Source organism: Anabrus simplex, chromosome 2 (assembly GCF_040414725.1).
Source record: "Anabrus simplex isolate iqAnaSimp1 chromosome 2, ASM4041472v1, whole genome shotgun sequence".
NCBI classification, from domain to species: Eukaryota; Metazoa; Arthropoda; class Insecta; order Orthoptera; family Tettigoniidae; genus Anabrus; species Anabrus simplex.
Genome location: NC_090266.1, coordinates 201,644,402 through 201,671,307, shown reverse-complemented (window position 1 = coordinate 201,671,307; position 26,906 = coordinate 201,644,402). Strand labels below are relative to the sequence as shown.

General features: G+C 41.3%; 1 protein-coding gene across 2 annotated transcripts in view; it reads right to left on the bottom strand.

The window, feature by feature from the left end:
• Positions 1–26,906, bottom strand: part of LOC136864008 (regulator of nonsense transcripts 2) — a 514,509-nt gene that overhangs the window by 122,448 nt on the left and 365,155 nt on the right. For both annotated transcript variants that reach the window (XM_067140503.2, XM_067140504.2), the window contains exon 16: positions 18,994–19,345. In XM_067140503.2, the coding sequence (XP_066996604.2) occupies positions 18,994–19,345 (352 nt within the window). The remainder of the gene's footprint in view (positions 1–18,993; positions 19,346–26,906) is intronic.

Below are 26,906 nucleotides of genomic sequence, written 5' to 3'. Positions count from 1 at the left end.
GATAGCCGAGTCGTAGGCGCAACCATATCAGATGGGTATCTGTTGAGAGACCAGACTAACGAATGGTTCATCGAAAGGGGGGTAGCAGCATTTCGGAAGTTGCAAGGGCGGCAGTCTAGATGATTGACTGATATGGCCTTGCAATAATACTCAACAGGGTTTAGCTGTGTTGATACTGCTACACGCTGAAAGCAACGGGAAACTACAGCCATAACTAACTCGTGAGGCCATGCAGCTCTCTCTGTATGAATGATGTACTGATGATGGCTTCCTCCCGGGTAAAATATTCCAGAGGTAAACTAGTCCTCCATTTGGATCTCCGGGTGGGGACTACACGAGAGGGGGCGATCATCAGGAAGATGGATACTGACATTCTGTGAGTCGGAGCGTGGAATGTTAGAAGTTTGAATTGTTTTGGTAAATTAGAGAATCTGAAAAGGGAGATGAATAGATTAAGTCAGATGTAGTTGGTGTAAGTGAAGTACGTTGGCAGGAAGAACATAATTTTTGGTCAGGTGACTACCGAATTATCAACACAAAATCAAACAGAGGAAATGCAGGAGATGGTTTAATAATGAATAAGAAAATAGGACAGCGGGTAAGCTACTATGACCAGCATAGTGAAAGAATTGTTGTCAAGATAGACACCAAACCAATGGCCACCACAATAGTGCAGGTCTATATGCCTACTACCTCAGTGGATGATGAGGAAAACAAAAGAACATATGAAGAGGTAGAAGATTTAATACAATATGTAAAAGGTGACGAGAAACTAATTGTGATGGGAGACTGGAATGCAGTGGTAGGCCATGGAAGAGAAGGTAATACAGTAGGAGAATTCAGATTGGGACAAAGGAACAGGAGAGGAAGTCAGCTGGTTGAATTCTGCACTAATCATAATTTAGTCCTTGCCAATACTTGGTTCAAACACCACAAAAGACGGCTTTATACGTGGACGAGACCTAGAGACACTGGAAGGTATCAAATAGATTTCATAAGGAATAGACAGAGATTCAGAAACCAGGTGTTGGATTGCAAAACTTTCCCAGGAGCAGACGTGGACTCTCACCACAACTTGTTGGTCATGAAATGCCATCTGAAGCTGAAGAAATTGAAGAAAGGAAAGAACGTAAAAGGATGGGATCTAGACAAGTTGAAAGAAAAGAGTGTGAGGGATTCTTTCAAGGAACATGTTCCACAAGGACTAAATGATAAGGCTGAAGGAAACACAATAGAGGAAGAAAGGATAGTCATGAAAAATTAAGTCAGCAGGGCTTCTGAAGAAATGTTAGGAAGGAAGAAAGGATCAACTACTAATCAGTGGGTAACTCAGGACATACTAGACCTGAATTATGAACGACGAAAATACAAGAATGCTAGAAATGAAGAGGGCAGAAAAGAATACAGGTGATTAAAAAATGAAGTGAATAGAAAGTGCAAGGTAGCTACGGAAGACTGGCTGAAGGAGAAGTGCAAGGATGTCGAAGGTTGTATGGTCCTAGGAAAGGTAGATGCTGCATACAGGAAAAACAAGGAAACCTTTGGAGAAAAAAAAAATCTAGGTGTATGAATATTAAGAGCTCAGATGGAAAGCCACTTCTAGGGAAAGAAGACAAAGCAGAAAGATGGCAGGAACATATCCAACAGTTGTATCAAGGTGAAGACGTAGATAATTTGGTTTTGGAAGAAGAAGAGGCTGTTGATGCTGATGAAATGCGAGACCCAATTTTGAGGTCAGAGTTTGACAGAGCTGTGACCGACCTACATAGGAACAAGGCATCTGGAATTGATGACATTCCCTCTGAATTACCGACTACCTTAGGAGAAACCAGCATGGCAAGGCTATTCCTTATAGTGTGTAAGATGTATGGGACAGGATAAGTTCCATCCAATTTTCAGCAGAATGTTGTTATACCTATTCCCAAGAAAGCCGGTGCTGACAGGTGTGAAAATTATCGCACCATTAGTTTAGTATCACACGCCTGCAAAATTTTAACAAGTATTATTTACAGAAGAATGGAAAAACAAGTTGAAGCTGAGTTGGGAGAAGATCAGTTTGGCTTCAGAAGAAATGTAGGAACACGTGAAACAATCCTGACTTTACATCTGATCTTAGAGGATCGAATCAAGAAGGACAAGCCCACGTACATGGCATACATAGATTTAGAAAAGGCATTCGATAATGTTGATTGGACCAAGCTATTTAAGATTCTGAGGTGATTGGGATCAGATACCGAGAACGAAGAATGATCTACAATCTGTATAAAAATCAGTCTGCAGTGATAAGAATCGAGGGCTTTGAAAGAGAAGCAGCAATCCAGAAAGGAGCGAGGCAAGGCTTCAGTATATCCCCCTTCCTTTTCAATGTTTACATAGAACTGGCAGTAATGGAAATCAAAGAGGAATTTGGAAAGGGAATCACAATCCAAGGAGAGGAAATCAAAACCTTGAGATTTGCCGATGATATTATTTTATTTGAGACTGCAGAAGATCTCTAAAAGCTGCTGAATGGTATGGACGAAGTCTTGGGTAAGGAGTACAAGATGAAAATAAATAAGTCCAAAACAAAAGTAATGGAGTGCAGTCGAACGAAGGCAGGTGATGCAGGAAATATTAAATTAGGAAATGAAGTCTTAAAGGAAGTACATGAATATTGTTACTTGGGTAGTAAAATAACTAACGATGGCAGAAGTAAGGAGGACATAAAATGCAGATTAGCACTAGCAAGGAAGAGCTTTCTTAAGAAAATAAATTTGCTCACTTCAAACATTGATATAGGAATCAGAAAGATGTTTTTGAAGATTTTCGTGTGGAGCGTGGCATTGTATGGAAGTGAAATATGGATGATAACTGGCTCAGAAAGAAAGAGAATAGAAGCTTTTGAAATGTGGTGTTACAGAAGAATGTTGAAGGTGAGATGGATAGATCGAATCACAAATGAAGAGATACTGAATCGAATTGGCGAGAGGAGATTGATCTGGCTAAATTTGACGAGAAGAAGAGATAGAATGATAGGACACATCTTAAGACACCCAGGACTTGTTCAGTTGGTTTTTGAAGGAAGTGTAGGTGGTAAGAACGGTAGGGGTAGACCAAGGTATGAATATGACAAGCAGATTAGAGCAGATGGAGGATGTAGTAGTTACGTAGAAATGAAGGTTAGCACAGGATAGGGTGGCAAGGAGAGCTGCATCAAACCAGTCTATGGACTGATGACTCAAACAACATAAAAATACATCATAACCCAAAGAATAAAACTAACCCTCTAATAATAATAATGTTATTTGCTTTACATCCCACTAACTACTTTTACGGTTTTCAGAGACGCCGATGTGCCATAATTTTGTCTCGCAGGAGTTCTTTTATGTGCCAGTAAATCTACCAACATGAGGCTGACGTATTTGAGCCCCTTCAAATACCACTGGACTGAGCCAGGATCGAATCTGCCAAGTTGAGGTCAGAAGGCCAGCGCCTCAACCGCCTGAGCCACTCATCCGGCAGAGTACAATGTCCACAAAAACTTTCTACTTAGTCCTTCCATGACCACAGTCCGGAAATGGCATTTGAAGGAAACAGACTACACTCCAGAAGCTTAAATAAGTACAGAAACATTTCAATAAGTTAATATGGTGAAGGTTGAATATTAATATAATCGTTATTTGTTAATAATTGCTATATTATCACCAAACTCTCAATCACTGACAAGTTTATGCAACATTAACAATACTTTACACATACTTTGTATGCATGATTTAAAGCAATTTGATAGAATCTGAGGATGTTCATGTAGAACAAAACATGTAATTCTTTGTTCAATAAATGTGTATTTATTACAGGTATGTTATAGTGTTACATATTACACTGAGTTGCCAAAAGTCACAGGAAGGGGTGTCCTATTAGAAAATGTGCCGTGTATAACCCTGAGCGTTGCGGCTAGCTGTGGCGTAGCTGATTAGTCTGTCACAGACATCAGTGTTGTGAAGATGGCAACACATCACGAGTTAACCGACTTTGAACGTGGGATGGTCATCGGTGCACGGTGCATGGGTCATAGCATTGCGGAGATTACACGCGAATTTGGGTTTCCGAAGTCAGCAGTGTCGAAGGTGGATCTTCAATATCGCAGAGAGAATGTTACCACCTGCGTAAATCGCCACACAGGAAGACCACAGGTGTTTAACGAACTAAAATCACGTCGCCTCAGCAGAACCATACTGAGCGCTCGACGGGCCACTGTGAGTCAGATTACCACCCAGTTGAATGTTGGGAGTAAGGAACCCATTTCTACCAGGACTGTAAGGAGGCAACTGGTCCCAAGTTCGGGGCCTAATCTTGCAAGTGATGAGGAAGGAGGAGGGGGAGGAGTAACACCTCATTAAAAAAAACCTGAGTCCATCTGGCTCCTATAAGGGCCCCTGCCTAGGGTTACTAAGTGAAACCTGGTCAACAGTCTCAAAGACAGAAGAGGAGTTTCAGGATCCCAACAGCAGACAGAGCGGAAGAGCTGCCTCAAGGACTCACAATCTTGGTTGTATTTTTGTGGTCTTCAGGCCAGTGTAGAAATAACTTTCATCAGTCATGGAAGTGTGTCAAAGTCCTTAATGGCAACTTTGGAGGAGATTGAGACCATCAGTATGGTGCAGTTGGCAGATGAGGCACTCCAACTTTCTGGGAGTTAATGCAGAGAGGAACGTAGCGTTTGTTCTCCAGAGGAGCGGCTACAAAAGGCGTCTGTTCTCCAGGTCAGGAGTGGCCTAACATCCTGCTGGGAGCAGCTCTAAAATGCTTGGCGACAGGCTCCGTGACAAGCCAGGCTGTAAAATCATACCGTCATATCTTTATGGAAATGATGTCTCCTAGAATCGGAACCATGGCTAGGTCGTCTCCCGCTAAAAGCGAAGCGTGTTGGCAGGGCCCAGTCAGCGCGAAAAGTATGCAAGGGTTACCGTCGCATGGGCAGCGACGGCTAAACAAGCAAGCCACCACATTCCATATAGCATCATTGAGCGTCAAGACTATGGTCGAAGCAGCGAAGTGGCCACAGCACTTAAAAGTTAATAATAATGTTATTTGCTTTACGTCCCGCTAACTACTTTTACGGTCTTCGGAGACGCCGAGGTGCCGGAATTTAGTCCCGCAGGAGTTCTTTTACGTGCCAGTAAATCTGCCGACACGAGGCTGTCGTATTTGAGCACCTTCAAATACCACCGGACTGAGCCAGGATCGAACCTGCCAAGTTGGGGTTAGAAGGCCAGCGCCTTAACCGTCTGAGCCACTCAGCCCGGCAGCACTTAAAAGAAGGCATATACTGTAGACATCTGTGCGGTGCAGGAAACAAGATGGAGTGGAGAAAAGTCATGCTACATTGGGTGTGGATACAAACTCATATACAATGGAACCCGAAGAAAAACTAATGGTGTTGGCATTGTTATATCAGCAGAATTTGATGGTTCTGTCTCTGAGGTGCAACACTACGACAATCGTTTGATGAAAATTGTATATGACGCGGATAGAAGCAAGGTCCACTTTTTCAGTGCCTACGCTCCACAAACCGTCCTAGACGCGGAAACCAAAGATGCCTTCTGGGAACTGCTTGATGAGAAGACTGCTGAAGTGCCACCAGAAGACTACCTTCTCATTGCCGGTGATCTGAATGGACACGTCGAACAGAGGAAAGAAGACCACAGTGCCCATGGTGGACATGGATATGGAGAGAAGAACGACGACGGCCAACGAATTCTTGATTATGCAGAAACTCATGATCTGATCATCACGAACACCTGGTTCAAGAAGCGTGATACTCATCTAATCACGTACTACAGTGGCTCCAATGCAATTCAGATTTGTCACAGGTGAACAATATAGTGGAAGTGGAAAGTGTTTTTGAAGACTTTATTTGTAAAGTATGATATAACGTTTTATTTATAATGACCTAACTTGTACTGTGTAATATATGTAACATATGTATTTGTAAATAGTAGATTTCTATTCTGTACTTACTGGAAGTATCTAGAAAATTGCTGAACAGGGTGTGTGCCTTTTGTGGGTTATGTTTTCTAGAAGGAATTTTCTAACTATTCTGGAAATGGAAGATTCGCGAACGTGTGTATTCGAGAATGTTAGTTAAAGTCCGCGACGGAAGTAGGAATTGTGATTGGTGAACCTAGGAGGGGATGGGTGGACTCGTGCATTCTGATTGGCTACTCCAAGGCCAGAGTTTTCCTATATATAGTGAGCGAGGCTGCGTTCACAATAATTCGGTCGTGTCTTGGCCTGATCTGCCTTTAGTCAGTGTTGGTCTGCGTCGTATGCTATGCCTCGCTTCCGGGATGGGGCACCCTCGGGTAAGCACTCTTACTTTCCGTTGCGGTTAAAATTTGCGTAATAGGAGTCTGTCCTAGCCTAACCTAGATTCGCCAAATTGATTATTTACGACGCCTTAGCTTTTCTGCTGGGGTTCCTTGTTTGTTTTCAAGGCATTCCCATTTCTTATTTCATTAAATATGTAGATTGAGATTTAATACATTTACCTTGGGGTTTGTCTCTTGTAGTTCAGTGTCACTTGATATACCCTAGAGTTTAGGCGAGTACATTCACTTCACTATAAATTGAAATTGTTTTTACGTTCCTTTTAACCTACAAACTTGCATTGTACCACTGGATTTGTAACTAGTTGTATAGTTGGTTTGAAGTTTGAAACTCGTAGTGAAGCCCATTATCAAAGAACTTCTAAGATATGTGTATCACGAAGCTTATAGTTCGTAAGTTGTAATTTGGTGGATTGGAATGTATTTGTAAAATTTCACTTGTAAATAATATTTTTCAAATTTAAGGATCACGGTGATTTATTTCGGAATCTGCAATCTAAGCCATATCCATGCCCTCAGTAGGTCCTGCCTGTTTCCACTTTCCTGGTTTATTATCCACTAGTTGGCCCTACTGATATTTCGTATTATGTTGTTGATGGCTGAGATCCGTGCAGGCCAGCTGATGTTTCTCTCAGTGTTTAGTGTTTTCTGATAGTGTGTAGTTGCTCTTACTACCCTCCTTTATTGTGTTTAGTCCTTGTTTTGTGTAACCACCGTAGTTAAGGTTACAAGATTGTGAGACGATGGAATTTCAAAGATGTTCTGGATACAAAAGTTGTTCTTTATGAAATTGTCGCAATGCAACACCGACCACTCATCTGTAAGCTACGGATAAAGTTGCCAAGAGACTAATACTTACCCAGAAATGGACCTAAAAGAATCAAATGGTGGCGCTTCAAGGAGAAGGAGGCCGACGTTGTTACAAAAATTACAGTGCCACCAATCACCGCAGTTGAAGAGAGCTGGACTAAACTGAAAGACGCCATTAATGAAGCCACACGCTCTATTCTTGGAACAACTAAACCAGGACGACGAAGGACTGACAAAGACACGTGGCTTTCGACTAACGATGATAACGATGCAGTGCGGAAGAAGAAACAACTGTACCATGACTTTCTTCCAGATAAAACACCATCTCGTTGGAATGCCTACAGAGCAGCCCGTAAAGAGGTGAAGAAGGTTGTTGCTGTAACAAAAGCAAACCGATATGCAGATCTATATGCAAAATTGACACGCCCAAAGACGAGCGGTACATTTACTGGCTACTCAAATTGAGGCACCGCAAAACGGAAGACATCCAACATTTTTACAGCATTAATGACGAAACAGATGACCTGCTGGTCGACTGGAGGAAAGCGCGAGAACGCTGGCGGAGCTATTTTGAGAAACTTTCAACTGAAGAATTTCCCCACCCACCAATCCTAACCACCTCTGCTATTGAAGGCCCAGTGAAGGAAATTGACATCACAGAAGTCCAGGCTGTTCTGAAGGAGATGAAACCAGGGAAAGCCACCGGCCCCGATGATCTTCCGGCAGAGTTCTGGTGCTCTCAACGGTAGGATGCGGCAATATGGCTAACACAGCTTTTCAACCAGATCATCAAAGGAGGTCAAATACCATCAGAGTGGTGACGGAACATTACAGTACCAATCTTCAAAAGAAGGGAAGTCCTGCCGATTGTTCTAATTATCACCCGATCAGACTTCTGAACCACACGATGAAGATCTTCGAACGTATTCTCGACAAAAGGATTCGCGAGACAGCCAAACTTACAATGAACCAAGCTGGATTTGTGAAAAATTGTGGCACAACAGATGCAATCCATGCTGCACGGCTGTTAGTTGAGAAACACCGTGAAAAGAATAAGGCACTTCATCTTGTTTTCCTGGATCTTGAGAAGGCATATGATCGGGTGCCACATGACCTATTATGGTTAGCGCTATGAGTACATAGCATTCCAGAGCACCTTGTTAAGTGGGTACAGATGCTCTACGTAGAACCATGGAGTTACGTTCATGCTGCCGCAGGAGCATCCGATGATTTCCGCATCACTGTAGGAGTCCATCAAGGCTCTGCCTTATCACCACTGCTGTTCATTCTTGTAATGGACACTGTTACATCAGATCTGCACAAGCCAATACCATGGACACTTCTCTATACTGATGATGTCATGTTGGCTGCTGAGAATAAGTTTGATCTCCAGCACCAAACAGAAGAGTGGAGCAACCGACTAGTGCAATACGGCCTGCGCCTCAACAAAAAGAAGACAGAATACACTACATTAGATCCTCGAGAAGTTGGAACCATCCACATTGACTGTGAAGATCTACCACGAGTAGAAAATTTTAACTATCTTGGCTCCACAATCTCTGACATTGGCCGACTTACTGACGAGGTCAACACAAGGATACATGCAGGCTGGCTGAAGTGGCAAATGACAACGGGCGTCACCTGCGACCGCTGGATGAAGGACCATCTGAAATCTAAGATCTACTGGACTGTTATCCATCCTGTCGCTCTCTACGGCACCGATTATTGGCCAGCTACAAAGGAGGTAGAACGTCGACTACGGGTCATGGAGATGAAGAAGCTTAGGTGGACAGCTGGCATCACTAGACTGGATCATATATCAAACGACGATATTAGGGAAAGTTTCGGCATTGCACTGATCCAGAAGAAAATGCAGGAAAACAGTCTGCGCTGGTTTGGGCATGTGTTGCGTGCAGACAATACACTGGCAAAGTCAGCGTACACATTGGAAATCACTGGAAAGAGGCCCAAGGGACAACCAAGACAGAGATGGATCGATAGAGTGCACAATGACCTGAAAGCTGTAAGAGTACATCCAGACATGGCCCGAGACTGAATTAAATGGACACAACGAATCCACACAGCAGACCCTGCCACCAGGCGGGAAAAACGCTAAAGAAGAAGAAAACTGTAAGGAGGCAACTGCACCGCATAGACTTCACCAGCCAACGACCAACTCGTGTCCCTTTGCTGACACCTCAACACAGAGCTCAACGAAGTGCACAGGCCCGCGAACATTGGCAATGGACCATGGAGCAGTGGCGGCATGTGGTATGGTCCGATGAATCCAGGTTCCAGTTGTATCGAGCTGATGGGCATGTGAGTGTGTGGCGTATGCCCCAAGAAGCTCCAGATCCTGCGTTTCAACAGGGTTGTGTCCAGGCGGGAGATGGCTCAGTTTTGGTCTGGGCGGCATTCTCATGGTCACAATTAGGTCCCAATGTCCGGCTGCAGGGAGCTCTGACAGGTGCACGTTATGTGGACATTCTTTCAGACTATCTGCATTATTTTCTGGCCCTAGAGTACCCTGATGGAGATGCCATGTTTCAACAGGACAATGCGTCATGTCACCGCTCTGTGCTGGCACGCAGGCGGTTGGAGGAGCACTCCAGTGAAGTTATGACCATGGATTGGCCCTGCAGATACCTCGATCTTAATCCAATCGAGCATGATGCTGCCCACGCTGGTGTACGCTCCATCAATCCCGAACCAACTATACAAGACCAACTGTGGGAATCAGTGCAAGATGCGCGAGTCCAGATCCCTCCAGAACAATTCCAACACCTCGTAGAGGGGATGCCACGCCGTATTGCTGCCGTTGTAAGGTCTCACAGAGGGGCAACTTGTTATTAACATCACATTCAGTGTCTTCCCATGACTTTTGGCCACTCAGTGTATATTGAACTTGTGTGTTTGACAGGCTAAACAGCCTTTAAGTTATATATAGTGTTGTATGTCCGGCGCTCCCTTCTCGCTCCACCAGCCAGCTACACGCGCGCCAAGTGTCATTCTTCTAGCCTCGACGCGCAGCCCTCAGTGCGCGTGCCTGAACCATCGTGTGTGTACTATAAAGAGGAACTCCCAGCCTGTCCAGATGCCCACTTGCCCCGGTGTCCAGCTCCAGAATACACCCTACGTCGAGCACGGAGGCTACTCCTCTTGAAAATGTGCTTCGGCCAGGTGGACTGAATTTCTGGCAGTACGAGGTCTCACCTCTGGTCACCGCTCCTCTTCCGCTGCCCATATCCAGTCATACTATTACATACCGTCATATTTCCATAATTAATGCAAGCTCCCTTAGTTTCGCTAAGTAAGAATTCTTCCTACATTGAACTTGCTTTTATGAACTCAGCAAGGAAGGACTTTCCAAAACATTTATGTCAGTACTTCTGATAGTTTTCGACTATCGACTTTGCTATCACAAGGACTATCTTTTCAAGATAGTAGTGGATGTAAATACTGCAAACTTGTATATAGTGTACAAAAGATAGACTCTTTCTCAAGATTCCTAATTCATTTGCTTCAAGTTAAATTTCAGTTTTATTTGTGTAAATAGTGTATTTTGCATTGAAGCGAATAATAAAGTTGTGTTTTGTAAATCTCAACCTTGGTTACAACACAACTCTATGGCGACGAGGTAAAAAAAAAAAAAAAGAACGCAACAAACACTCCAATTCATCGGTCCCAGTCACCAACTCTGTGGCGACAGGATAATAACTTGCACTTCATCCACTCCTTCACAACGAGGTACAGCAAACTCAATGCCCTCCTACACTTAGACATTGGCGACGAAGTCAATCAGTGCTCAGTGTGTCGCCCACTCAACAGACATTCCACAGCTCTCTGTCGTGTGCTCCACCTGTGTGGCACGCTCCAGCATGTTTGCTTGCTCTCTCTCTCTCACTCCCAGCATATACCGGTCAAGGTCGCGCCTACAACCAGTTCTGACACACAGCTCTCCTTGCTCTTTCTTGCACGCATCTCGCAATGGCTACAGCTGAGCAACTCGCTACGGTATTCCAAGCCTTACAGCAGCAACAACAACAGTTTATGCAACAACAACAGGCAGCATTAATTCAGGCTATTCAAGCTATTTCTGTCTCTACACAGCCATCAGCTATTCCTCCGTTCTCTGCTTTTGATCCGGCTAAGGAAGAATGGTCAGTTTATTTAGCACGCTTACAACAGCATTTCATCTGCCATTCTGTCACAGATGATCAACGCCGCCGAGCACTATTTCTTAGTTCGGTTGGCAATGCTACGTGTGAATTACTACGTAAATTAGGTCCAGAAGAAAACCTTTCTGAGGTCCCATTCGCACAGCTCCTGGCCCGTCTCACTGAACATTATGCCAAAGCTCCTCACATAGTGGCTGCTCGCTATAAATTTTTTCAGAGCAGAAAGCAACCCCATCAGACACATACTGAATGGATAACTGAATTACGTGGTCTAGCTAAACCCTGCCAGTTCATATGCTCCAAGGACGGTTGTGGTTCACACTACACTGATTCTCTCATTCGGGACATGGTAATTTTACATACTCCTGAGGACAAGATACGTTTTGACGCTGTCAAGCAGAGTAACCCTTCTTTAGAAGATGTCCAGCGTATTGCTACGGTTTATGAGCTTACTACCAAGACTGCCGCAGCCATAGCTTCTCCACACGAAGTTGCTCAAGTCTCGACTCAGGCCCGCAAGTCCTCTGCTACAGTGAACCGTCCAGATAAGGCGCTCTCTACCAAGCATTCTCGCCAGGTTCCCTCTCGTACTGCTACAAGGAAGCCCAATTCTAAAAGCACCTCGAAACTCCTGCCTTCCTGCCGCGGCTGTTTCAAGCATCATGAACGTCGTGACTGTCGTTTTTTCAAAGCCACTTGTGAACGATGTAATAAACTTGGACACATTAAGACTGTATGTCAGAGTTCGCTCCGCCCTGCTAAGACTCCTGCAGCATGCCCGAAGCATATACAGCCCCGCCAAGACATGGAAGTGGATCAGATCAATCTTATTCTTCCCACAAGGAATTCTCACAAGATCATCGTTCCTCTCTCATTCTCTACTCGATCTGTCGATTTTCAATTAGACACGGGATCACCTGTCTCTATTATTAATCTAGCTACCTACCATGACTTAGGTTCCCCTTCATGCTCTCCAGCTGACATCTAGCTTGTGACGTTTAACAAAAAGAAAATTGACATTAAAGGTCAAATCCAGCTTCAGGCTAGTTATAAAGGAATTCAGAAGGCCATTCCTCTTCTCGTAGTTAACAACTACACTGCATCCAACATTATGGGCATGGATCTATTTAACTTATTTGGTTTCCAGATACATGACAACATTAACGTTGTATCTACATTGCATCCTACTTCTGACGTTACCGATCTCCTAAAGCAGTTTCCTGAAGTCTTCGACTCTCAGCTCGGAACAGCAAAAGACTATACAGCTCACATACAGCTGAAATCCGGAGCTAAGCCTCGCTTCCTCAAAGCACGTCCAGTACCCCTAGCACTTCAAGACCCGGTCACGAAAGAATTAGAAAGATGGATACAAACTGGAATTGTGGTACCAGTTACTTCTAGTCAATGGGCTACTCCACTAGTGGTAATCAAGAAACCTGATGGTAATGTTCGACTTTGTGGCGATTTTCGATCTACAGTCAACGCACAACTCGACACAGATATCTTTCCTATTCCACGTCCAGAAGACTTATTCCGTCGTCTCGCTGGTGGACAATTCTTCTCTCGAGTTGATCTTAAAGAAGCATATCTCCAGCTACTTTTAGACGAAGACTCTAAGAAATTTCTAACACTCAACGCTCCTCTCGGACTGCTCCAGCTCCAGCGGCTCCCATTCGGTGTTTCATCCTCAGCGGCTATTTTTCAGTGCTATTTAGCTCAACTCACTGCCTCCATTCCCGGTTGTGCTAACTACAATGCCGAACGCAGTCTTCGGTGAAACGTCGGGACATTCACTCGCTCCTAGACCACGGCCTACAAGCCCGGAAAGCGCTGACATGAATTGTAGTGCCTTGTAAGGCCAGTGATTATTAAGATTCTCGTATTGTGTTGCCTGGAATAGGCTTAAGAACTGAAAGCATGTGAGCTCTTTTTCAAGTGTTGTAAAATTACCTCCGGGAGGCCTGATATTGCAATTTTTGGAGCTACAAGCAGCTGAAGGGTTCTATGTTGTTCAGTGCTATGATATACCTGAAGGGGTGGAGCAAGGGAGCTCAGTGAATTCAAACACAGAATGGTTATTGGTTGCCACATTAGTAATTCTATTGTTCTCAAGTTGACTGTCGAGGATCTGATTGTGAAGTGCAAAAACGGGAAGACAAAATCAAAACAATAGTATGGTCATAAAGGCCATGTGTGTTCACCGTCATGCATTGGAGAAGGTGTCATGCAAAAATTGCAGATATCACATGATGGCATCGCCCATGAATTCCGCCGTGCCACTAATTATGCAGCAAGCACCATGCCTGTACACTAGGAGATATAAGGACTGGGGTTCAAGGCTCAGGTACCTTCCCGTAAATGACACATTTCATTAGAGGATGTTAAGCGCCACATTCAGTGAAGTAAAGAGCACCACCACTAGTCCATGGATGACTGGAGACATGTATTTGGAGGAATGAAACATGTCATACCATGTGGCAGTCAGATAGGTGGGCCTGAGTGTGGTAAATGCCATGTGAACGATACATCCCCACCTGTACAGTGTCCATAGTGAAATTTGCCAGAGGTGAGGTGATACTGTAATGTAATTTCAAGGAAGACTTGGTCCTCTTGTAATATCATGGAGCACATTAAAGGTAGAAGGATATAACGATATTTTAACAGCAACATCTACGGTGGGTGGCCTGTTTAAAGATGATTGCTGTGTGTTTCGGCATGATAATCTTCACTACCATGAAGTGGGATCACTTTGTGAGAGATTTGTGGACAAAGAGGACTGAAAAATGGACTGGACAGCTAAGAGCTCCAACCTCAGTCCTATCAAACTCCTAAGGATGAACTAGAACGGCAACTTTGCTCCAAACTCCACTGACCTGCATCACTAACTATAATTGCTACAGCATGGCAGGAAGAACGGTATGTCGTTCCTTTAGAGATGTTACGACACCTGGAAAACAGAGTCCCTCACAGAGTTCGAGGTGTAATAAAAGCCAAGGGTGGACCACATACTAACGTCAACTACTGGGCAGAAGATTCAAGGAACATTTACAAGGAGACCTTGTCAATGTGTCCTCATCGATTTGATCAATTTTTAATACACGTACAAACCATGGCGAGAACTATCCCTAGTTCGAAATTCAAGGCACAACTCCCTCCCACTTCTGCGAATATACAACTTGAACATTTCTAGAGTGCTTCACAACACCACCAAGCGATACATTCCCACAACGAAGGCGCAAGGTAATGACCAAGTCCACTTCACAGGCCGTGGTCCACAGATCGAACTTTGCCTCTATAGTGTTTCTCTTATTGCTGTTTTTCGACAATATTTTATAATCTGCTATAATACAGATGATAAGTGGCTGGAGTTTGTAATGACAGAGAACTGATCACAAATGTGAGCCAAATGTGCTTTTTGATGGATGATTTGACAACACCTTGTATATCTGATCGGTATGCTAGGTGCCACATAAAATACGGCTTCTTTTGATTCTATGATCAGTACTACCCTAGTTCGTATAGCAATCTGTAGTTACACATAACTCTTGTGTCGATGTATAGCTTATTATAAATGAAGAGACAACAAGTATATGATGAAGATGTATGAAAAAGATTTTGTGAATGCTTTGGTGATACTGCTTTACCTAAACTTCAAATGAAGACAGCTCAGATGTTGGGTATTCCATTGATACCAAACTGGTAATCATCATTTGTAACTGTAGCTACGGAGTTATTGAAACAATCAATGCTTAACAATAAGTTACCCATATTTTTAATACCTAACAATGGATTTTTCGCAAAGAAGCAGATGACAATAAACACATTAGTCAACCATATTGTTGAATGCATATAACTCTGGTGCATGAGTAGTAGAAACCACACCTTCTGAATAAAGCCATGTTGTTGAAAGAGTGCCAAATCACCAGTTGATAACTAGCGTATGTTATGAGTTCTATGTCTGAATTTACCGGTAATACATGGTGAATGGAAGCATTCTTTCGATAACTGCAGCTGTTGAAAGCCAGACCCTTATTTTTAAGTATATTTCATGCTTGTTCTCTACATTTACCACATCAGGACTTACTGAAACAGCTGTAAATGAGATAAGACAGACCGCACTGTTTATGTTAGGTATACTATCGCCCGGATAGTGCCAAAAGTTCCACAATGGAAGGAATAAAAATACATAACAGGAAAGTTTGCTGCATTTACGGATATCTGCAAGTGTGGTGGTAATTTTAATTTTGAACGTTTGTTGTCTCATTTTTTATTAACGCATACCCTAGTATGTTTTGTTTGGTGTCTCCGAAAATCGTTGAAAAGTGGGGACATAAAAAAATCAATATTATTATTTGTTAGGTACATTGGCAAGTAAGACAATTGTGATTGGATTGTTTTTATCACGTTTTAAACCTACTTCTCTCCCAAAAAACCCTATATAGGCCCAAGTTACGAATATTAAACTATCATTTTCTTGATCTTGCCTGCCTATATAAATAGGCCTAGCAACAACCGTGAATATTTCTTAACTAACGTAAACTCATTTTCTCATCCCGAGGTGCTGCAGTTCTTTTTTTAGACAGGCCCCCAGTGGAAAGGAGTTGAATGTACCATTTTTACCGCAAATCATCCTTCCTGCCATTCGTAAATCTCCGGCAATACGGTACTGGGAATTGAACTCAAGCTCCCGAGAACGGCAGCTAATTGTGCTAACCATTATGTTACATGTAACTAATCTCATGATTAGACCCGTATTGAAATTTGCTATAAATGCTTACAATATAGTGATTATTTTAATCCACCTATTCAATACAAATTGGTTTTGTGTTGCTAGTTCATAATACTACAACACGAATTTACAGGTAAATTACAGGTAAATTACAGGTAAATTCGTGTTGTAGTATTATGAACTAGCAACACAAAACCAATTTGTATTGAATAGGTGGATTAAAATAATCACTATATTGTAAGCATTTAAACCATTATGTTAGCGGACATTCTTAAATACAAAACACAGACATATATACCTACCTGCCAACTTTACAAAACAAAAAATCAGGAGATTTTGATACGAAAATCAGGAGATACAATTAGTCAAAACTGCTTATTCCACATGTCTTGCGCAATACAATACTATGATATATTTGTAACACTTATTGTCTCAAAGCCCGACTGTTGCTATAACGAGGCTACAAGGCTGAATATGACACACCTCTATTACCTCACAGGAAGTATGTGAGTGAGAGGATCGGTCTCTGATAAGCCTTCCAAAAATAGTATAAACTCATACTCCACACGTATGTATCAGTCATGCACTTAAATGCCATTAATTAGCAAATGCATAGATTAATATATTGCATCAAGCACTCAAGCAATTATGCGAAGCGCAATGCTATTTGTATCAAATAACTAGCTGTTGTACCCGTGCTTTGCTATGGAAGTCTCAGAAAGACTGACCTTATAGTTTTCTCAACTGAAGTCAACATAGGTCGTTTCAATAATGTCAGTATGAATGTCACGATTAAAAGTAATGCTGTCATATGAAATATTAGATAAAATGAAAAAAAGCACATTTTCTCACTGTTAAAAAATAGTACCACAGTGTCGATCTAACAGTTCAAAGTTCCAGAGCTAAAATGACCAGGCCGCCGACAACCGCTAACACTCCTGTGTCATTATTCCATTTAAGATGATTCTTGTTGTTTAAAGGGACCTAACATCTAGGTAATCGACCCCTAATGGTACAAAATGAGACGAAATGTAATGACAATTTAAAAGTCCAAAATCATCCACAGACCAGAATTCAAAGTGTGCTGTTCCTCAAATAGTGGCTACTAACCATAGGCAAGGCAGACCCATAGTGTCGCTCATAGAGTGGTACTAATCACAGGTACTGTGAAACTCACCCTGATTCACACGCTATCGCTACTAATCACAATTCTATTGTGTACCTAACATAGTGGTACTACGCGCAAGTAAAAGCAACCCAGCGTGGTGGTACTAATTATAAGTAGTCTCATGGTTCTAATTCACACATCCCTACGTCGCCCCTTTTAGTTGCCTCTTACGATAGGCAGTGGATACCGTGGGCGTATTCTCGCCTGCATCCACCACACATAAGGGGGTGGGGGGGTGTGTGGTTGTGTGTGTGTTTGGTCCACGAGAGCTATTTTATTTCGCTCAAGTACGCCGCCAAGCCAGTTAGGAACCCCAATCCACCACCTGGAACGCGCCACATGGTAGTATTACCTCTCCCCCTGCTACGCCAACGTAGTAGGTTTGTGGTTATTCCATTTAAGTGTGCACACTGCTCATTCCAATTACTGCCTCAGAGTAGGGATCGAATAGCTGGAATACTATGATGATCCAGTGTGTTTAGTACCAGTAGTATCAGAAAATTTATGAACCACAGGAATGGCATGCTAAAGAAGAGAGAAATCTAACTCCCCAGCTACTTCCCGCCAATACTGAAGCAGGCTGTTATACTTAAGGCTCTATAAGATGGGTATGCCTAGCCGCCATTTTGGTTCATACATGCGCAATGGGCCATGTGATCAAACTCTAGTTTCTCCTATGAGCGCTCGCCTCGTCACATTGAACGTATTGCTTTAATCACCGCGTGCAGGGATAGAATAGTGCTATATTTGTGGGGATATTTATTACATAATGGTGGGTTTGGTAGTAGTAGTAATGTCTCTACCGCAGTATACAGGTTGTAAAGATTCCCTTCTGGTCTGCATTATTCCTCTACTGCCTCTGTTACACCTTCTACTTAAACTGCTGACTTAAACCTGCATCCAGCTCCCACTGACATTACTACACACCTTTAATTCTGATTATTCAATATTTAGTTCTGCCCCCAAAGTCCAGCAACAGTTCAACATCCAAACACCACAATTACAATATTTATCAAAACTAACTCCATATGACAAATAATTTGTTTAACGTTGGTGGTAGAACAACAAATGCATTATTGAAAACCAAGATCTGTGGTAGGCCTATTTGCAGACAGGTTTTAAACTATGAACTTTCTGACTCAGGCTCTGAAACATTCATATTTTTTTAAAATTTAGGTGGTCTAAAGAAACCAAACTGTGAAGTTATGAAATTAATTTGTAACTGTGAGGTCTTCTGTAGGGACTATAAGCATTATATAATGCAGAATGGTACAAATCTTGTATCAGAGAAAATTTTGAATAATAAATGTACCAGTACATGTTCTCCAACGTGCTGTAATTTAAAAGAAAAAATTGTTAGACACTTCTTCAAAATTCGATCCTATGCTGACTCTAACAAGCATGTATGGAAGATTTCTTCTGTGACGCAGAGCACAGTTCTCTGTGAAAAGTAAAGAATTTTACCTTATTTTCTTGACATGGCATAAGCCCAAAAGCCTATACAGTATCATGTCTATAAGTATGGGCTGTGAGAGCATCAATGGCAACAAAATTTCTACTGTTATAAAAGAATGGGTGTTAACACCTAAGAATGTTTAAACTAATAAATGATCCATATACTTCAGCAGACAAAGATGTGTGGCCTACAACAGACAGGTTTGTAAGTGTAAAATCAAGAACATGTCATGAAACTCTAACATTTAAGTTACAAGAGTATTGATTTGCATTACATATACTCACCAATAATAACATCTGATGAAATATTTACTTCAGTTGTGAGTGGGGAAGGTACTTCAGGTACCACAGAAGAGAGCAAAATTTGCCGTTCTCCCTCCAAATTGGATTTAAGACCACCTTCATGCATTACAATATCTTCAGCACTAGGAGTATCGCCTTCAGGAGATGGAAAAAGAAGATTACTTTCTTCCATACGAAGTTTTCTTACAGCCTCAGAAGCTTCTTCAAGAGAAGTAAACAAATGTATGTTAGGACGCAGACTTGTAATAGTGTCCTTGAACATGTACGTCATACCGACAGGAAATGGAACGTCAGTAGTCCAACAAGGATCTGAATATTTGAACCAGTAATAATGCTGCAAAGAGAAAGTAAAACATGAATTAAACCTAAAAACAAACAAAAACTGCAAAAAATGTTCAATAGGTAAGGGAAGAGACTTTCAAATATTGAAAAAGGATAAGTATCCAGATGAGAAGTTCCAATGATATATTTTACATAACTGGAAATTCTTCAGAAATCTTTTAAACATATTAAAATGAAAGGGAGGAGGATCAAAGATGGGGATGAAAATATTGTGAGGGGTAAGATCCAAGTGAATTAAGGACAAGAGGATCTTTCTTGGCAATGAAGAAATTAGAAAGTGAAAAGTATCCAAAGTATGCAAGGGCACATACAAGTTTGTCGGCCGATGACAATGGATCTGAAGAGTATTTTTGATAGAACCACAGGTAAGAACATAGAAAATAACAGGGTATTAATTGTTAAATAGACACCTCATCACCCAGTGAACGACCGCTGTAATAAGCCTCCAGAGAATTGGCAGGCAAACCATAAACCTTGACTGAAAAGAAGAAAGGCTTGTCAGGCGATGAACACCTACTGAAAAACAATGAGCAAAGCAAGGACCAATGACAGGCCTTACCAAGCCAAAGACATTTATCATGCTTTCAATAACGGAATGAGCCTCAGGATAGAAGTATTAACAGACAGAACGAAGCCTTCTAGGAGACCTGTCAGGTGAGATGACCGGCATGGATCTGAAGACAGACACAGGCCTGTTAGAGAAGAAAAGTGAGAATGGAAACTATGAACATTCTATCAATGACTGGAAAGACAGAACTTGTAGACATGATGGACAGGAGTCATATATCGACACTGGGATTTTTTCTTTCCATAAAGATTCTACACCTGCTCTTGCATGGAAGGATAAAAGGACAGTTTTCATGTTCAGTACTAGCAGCACAGGGTCGAAGACAGATATTACATCAGCCCCCTCCAAACATGCAAACAAGCCCCCGATAGACAAACCTGATATGATTGGCAGACTTCATGAAAAAAAATGGGTAGTGAGTATTGTAGTCATCATTACATAGTCTCTTACCACTTCATGCATAGGGCAGTGGTATAGAAAAATGTTCTTCTGGCTCCTTGAAATAAGTATTGTCAACTCATATCAGTTGTATGTCATTGTCCAGAAAAACTGTACCTCAATCACTCAATCACTACTGATCTGCATTTAGGGCAGTCGCCCAGGTGGCAGATTCCCTATCTGTTGTTTTCCTAGCCTTTTCTTAAATGATTGAAAATAAATTGGAAATTTATTGAACATCTCCCTTGGTAAGTTATTCCAATCCCTAACTCCCCTTCCTATAAACGAATATTTGCCCCAATTTGTCCCCTTCAATTCCAACATTATCTTCATATTGTGATCTTTCCTACTTTTAAAGACACCATCCAAACTTATTCGTCTACTGATGTCCTCCCACACCATCTCTCCACTGACAGCTCGGAACATACCACTTAGTCGAGCAGCTCGTCTCCTTTCTACCAAGTCTTCCCAGCCCAAACTTTGCAACATTTTTGTAACGCTACTCTTTTGTCGGAAATCGCCCAGAACATATCGAGCTGCTTTTCTTTGGATTTTTTCCAGTTCCTGAATCAAGTAATCCTGGTAAGGGTCCCATACACTGGAACCATACTCAAGTTGAGGTCTCACCAGAGACAAATATGCTCTCTCCTTTACATCCTTACTACAACCCCTAAATAATCTCATAACCATGTGCAGAGATCTGTACCCTTTATTTACAATCATATTTATGTGATTACCCCAATGAAGCTCTTTCCTTATATTTATACCTAGGTATTTACAATGATCCCCAAAGGGAACTTTCACCCCATCAACACAGTAATTAAAACTGAGAGGACTTTTCCTATTTGTGAAACTCACAATCTAACTTTTATCCCCATTTATCATCATACCATTGCCTACTGTCCATCTCACAACATTATCGAGGTCATTTTGCAGTTGCTCACAATCTTGTAACTTATTTATTACTCTGTACAGAATAACATCATCTGCGAAAAGCCTTATCTCTGATTCCACTTCTTTACACATATCATTGATATATGTAAGAAAACATAAAGGTCCAATAATACTGCCTTGAGGAATTCCCCTCTTAATTTTTACAGGGACAGAAAAAGCTTCACCTACTCTAATTCTCTGAGTTCTATTTTCTAGAAACAGAGCCACCCATTCAGTCACTCTTTTATGAAGTCCAATTGCACTCATTTTGGCCAGTAGTTTTTCATGATCTACCCTATCAAATGCCTTAGATAAGTCAATCGCAATACAGTCCAATTGTCCTCCTGAATCCAGGATATCTGCTATACCTTGCTGGAATCCTACAAGTTGGGCTTCAGTGGAATAACCTTTCCTAAACCCAAACTGCCTTCTGTCAAACCAATTATTAATTTTGCAAACATGTCTTATATAATCAGAAAGAATGTTTTCCCAAAGCTTACATACAACGCATGTCAAACTGACTGGCCTGTAATTTTCAGCTTTATGTCTATCACCCTTTCCTTTATATACAGCGGCTATTATAGCAACTCTCCATTCATTTGGTAAAGTTCCTTCATGCAAACAATAATCAAACAAGTACTTCAGATATGGTACTCTATCCCAACCCATTGTCTTTAGTATATCCCCCGAAACCTTATCAATTCCAGCAGCTTTTCTAGTTTTCACCTTTTGTATCTTACTGTAAATATCATTGCTGTCATAGGTAAATTTTAATACTTCTTTAGTATTAGTCATCTCCTCTATCTGGACATTATCCTTGTAACCAACAATCTTTACATATTGCTGACTGAATACTTCTGCCTTTTGAAGATCCTTGCATACACACTCCCCTTGTTCATTAATTATTCCTGGAATGTCCTTCTTGGAACCTGTTTCTGCCTTAAAGTACCTATACATACTCTTCCATTTTTCACTAAAATTTTTCAATTTCTCACAGAAACTTCAGGCAACAACTAGTTGAGTCACTGGTCCTTGAAAGGGTGACCTCCAAGCAAAAAGAGGGGTGTTCCAAAAGGGGAAAGTCCTCTCTTGGTCCCCAAGAAGGCCAATACATGATTTGAGGAGTACCACACTTCATGATATTTGTAAAAAGAAAAGAAAGTATTGTTTGTTTCATAGAAACATTGTACATTGCATATATATAAAGTGCAATGACTGGTGCCATTAAGGCCATATATGTAAGGACATAACATATCAACTTTACAACCAACAGATGCTGTTCAACCTTCCAGTATCAAAAGGTCACTGTGGCTGTGTTATAATTAAATTTAATGCATGAAAAATATAATCTACATACAGTATTTTAAAATTTGGAAAAATATTACGCTCAGAGTCACATGGGAAGGGTTAAGCCAGAAATAATATGAAATGTTAGAGGAAAGCTGTCTTCTCATCCTGTGACTGTGATTTTGCTGAAGGACACAACTTAATGACATCTGTTTTAACAAATTACAGTGCACACCACGGAAAGAGTCTTTCTTTCACAGAGCAATACATTATGGAGGATGATTACGTTTCAGTGTTTCCCTGAGTCTACAGAGGAAAATATCCCCCAAATTATGGACAATTCTAAGAACAGAGAGGGGGATGATGATGATGATGATGATGATGATAATATTGTTGTTTAAAGGAGCCTAATATAGCAGTTCCTCGTCATTGTACCTGATGTACCAGAAGACCATTTAGAGGCTCCACATAAGATAAGTTCTTTGTGAGTGTTCATTTCAATAGCAAAAGTACAAGAACAAACTACTATGACCGACTTCAAAAAGCCACAGAGCAGTGTAAAAAGTATCCAGTATTGCTTGTTGTTTGTGCTATTTGCAAAGGTCAAATTTTAAAGGTTACTAGTTGTACCCATCGCTGTTGGAACAATCACTCAGCATGTGCAGATCACATTGTGTCGATCTCTCAAGTCATTCCTGAGATTCTGAGGCATGTACCTTGACATGTGGCCGTCAGTGACTTGTCGTGATGTATTCTCTTCACAAATACTTATAAAGTTTTTAAGAGGTTCCACCTTTTCAATACAAAACAATGTTGCCTGAATGTATTACAACATATTAACTTTATTTAGCAGTAATAGTTTCGGTGTTTCCTTAGCGCCATCATCAGCTGCAAGAAAGTCATGAAAAACTGGCAAATAATATAAAATATACATCAACATTTTTGTACAACTAACTCCTATAGACCTTATATTAAAATATATATTTAGATAGAATACAAATATATTGTCTCATATTTCTACAAGTTCAAAAACTTGTGGGTCAAATGTCACAATTAAAAACAATCTGAAGAAAAAGAAATAAGGTTTGTGTGCGTTCAAAGTTTTTCATCTTGGGGTACTGAGTTCGATCTTGCTTCTTGTTTACTTGGTATTGCTTAAATTATTCCTTTTATTTTTAACATCTTGTGTGTCAGTTCAAACTGCACTGGTTTTCAAGGTCGAATATACTGAATTAAAACCGTATACAATGAAATTTGTTGGTGTTACAAGGTGTACAACTTTGCTTCCGCCGTTTTGTCCCCAACATTGGAGGCTTTAATGGAACAGATTACTTACACATGTATCACTCAAAGTAGTGTCTATCGCTGGCTACAACTTTCTCCCATCTTTCGGACAGTGTTCAAATCCCGTGTCGAAAAAATTGTTCATCTTTTGAAGCGATCCACGAATCGATCCAATTTGTGACTTCTTCACGAGATTGGAAGTGTCGGTCAACCAGACACTGATCGAAACAGGTGATAATCAGAGGGAGCAATGTCTGGAGAATACAGCTGGTGGGGTAGGACGTCCCATTTTAACATTCCCAGGTATGTTTTGACCTCTTTTGCAACGTGGGGTCGAGCGTTGTTGTGTTGCAAAATCACTTTATCGTGCCTCTCGCTGTATTGTGGCCGTTTGTCTTTCAATGCTCTGCTCAAACGCATTAATTGTGTTCAATAACGAGCACCTGTGATTGTTTCACCGGGTTTTAACACCTCATAGTACACGACACCGAGGTGGTCCCACCAAATGCAGAGCATGATCTTGGAGCCGTGAATATTCGGTTTTGCCATCGACGTTGAAGCTTGGCCAGGATATCCCCATAATTTTTTGAGTTTAGGGTTATCATAATGAACCCATTTTTCATCCCTGTTCAACGTCTCTTGGTTTCAACTCATACGGGACCCAAGTTCCTTCTTTCTGAATCATGCCCATGGTCTTGAGACGTTTTGAAATGGCTTGCTGGGTCACTCCCACTGATCGTGCCAATTCTTCTTGAGTTTGATGCGAGTCTTCACTCAGCAATGTCTCCAATTCTGCATCTTCGAAAACTTTCTCTCTTCCACCACTATGCCGGTCTTCGACGTTAAAATTACCGTTCCTGAAGCGTTGAAACCACTCACGACACATTCTTCCACTAATAGCGTCCTCACCATACGTACGTGAGATCATTAGATGAGACTCAGCCGCTGTTTTCTTCATATTGAAACAAAACAGTAACACCTCCCGCAAATGCCGAGAATTTGGCTCGTACACTGCCATGCTCAATCGAGAACAACTTTATGATGCAGACACACATCGGCTAAGTTTGAATGGGGTTATGTTGACCGAGGTCCAAGCTAACTGCCTGACGTCTGCGATCTGTTTCGTTCGACCGCTACGTACCGTTGTCACCATCCATCGGCAAATGGCGGAAGCAAAGTTGTACACCTTGTAAAACACTAAACTGTTCAGTTCGAACTTATATTACGTTAATAAAACTAAATTATACCAAAATCTCATCGTGCTTGCATTCGTTTATAATTTTAGTACTAAAATGTGCCATCCTCTAAAAATGTTGATTCCTGTAGCAGAATGTTTACTATGCTTGGCTGTGCTGTGTAACCTGATAAGGTGGAAACATACAAATGTGTCCCGAAGATGTTAACGTGGACTATGTTTCTCAGTTCAATATCAGAAACCTGCAAATGATGAAAAACCCAAAAATTAACAAAGGAAGGCAAGATATAAACCCTATCAATTGTTAAGATTATTTGTAGGACTCACCTCAAACGGCCGTAGACCTAACATGGCGGCTGTAGCACAATGAGTGGTGGCTTGCACGTGTCATGTGCATAAAGTAGAGAGGCGTTGAGGAGGGGCATTAGGGGTTAGCAGGGAGAATCGCCTATGGAGTGATAGTGAAGGAGGGGTCCGGGGGACGATGCAGATGAAAAGAATAATATGAAAAACTATTACGTAAAGCACGAAGAACAGTAATATTTCTTGGAAATCTTATATTTTTGTAAACAATGTTAATAAGAAATCGAATAGAACTCTAGGTTTTTCAGAAATTTCATTTCGATTAAGATTAGCATTAAAATACTTATCTAAGTGTGTGAACCATGCCTCTGTAACATCAAGCAAAGGCCCCTTGTTTAGTATCTCCAAAATCTTGAACTTGTGTTTAAGATCATGGACATGCTGGCCTACAGCTGAGAATCTATTATATTTCAACAGCATTAAGATGTTCAGTATATCTAACCCTGAAACTACGCCCAATTTGCCCAACATACCCACAATCACAGTCATTGCATCGAAGCTTATACATTCCTGATTTGGAGTAGGGATTACTTCTATTAATTGCTGTTGTGTTATGTAATACTTCTGCACTTCTGTTATCTGTTCTGAATGAGATCTTAATATTCCGCTTCTTAAAAATATTCGTGACCTTATAAACATCTTTATTAAATGTAAATGTCGAAAAAGCTTTTTGTTTTGGTTTATCTTTAATCAAAGTGGTGTGAGGGCAATACTTAAACTTATTAATTATATGTTCTATAAAGTCCTCTTTAAAGCCATTAGCCTTGGCCGTTAACCGGATGATATTCAGTGCTTTGTTCAAATTGCACTTAGACATAGGTATCTTGAAGGCACGATCCACCAGGCTATTGTAAGTCGCGTATTTATGGGATTGTGGGTGTGTCGAATCTTGGCTTATCGTGACTGCTGTCTGTGTATGCTTTCTATAAATACTGAATGGAAAAGAGGAAATGTGCCTATTAATCTCCAGGTCCAAGAAATTAATTGACTTTTCCCTTTCAGATTCCAGAGTGAACTTTATATATGTGTCTATCTTATTAAGATTATCGAGAGTGGTTGACGCGTCAATTACACGTTCGTCTAGTATCACGAACATGTCATCCACATACCTGGACCAAGGTCGAATATACTGAGTTAAAACTGTATACATTCAAATTGATGATGATGATGTTTGTTGTTTAAAGGTGCCTAACATCGAGCTCATCGGCCCCTAATGGTACGAAATGAGACGAAATGTTATGAAAAATTAAAAGTCCAAAATCCTCCACTGACCAGAATTCAAAGCGTGAGGACGAAGAATGAAAGAATGGATGGATATGAATTTAAAACGATCAGTGCAACCGACCCACAGTGCCTCACATGCACAGAAGCTGGCACAAAACAATAGTATTACTGGCCAAGGGACTGCTTCTATAGAACGATGCTGAATCGATTATGCTTGTAGTTGAAACGGGTCCAAAATCCAGATCATCGGCTCCTCATAAT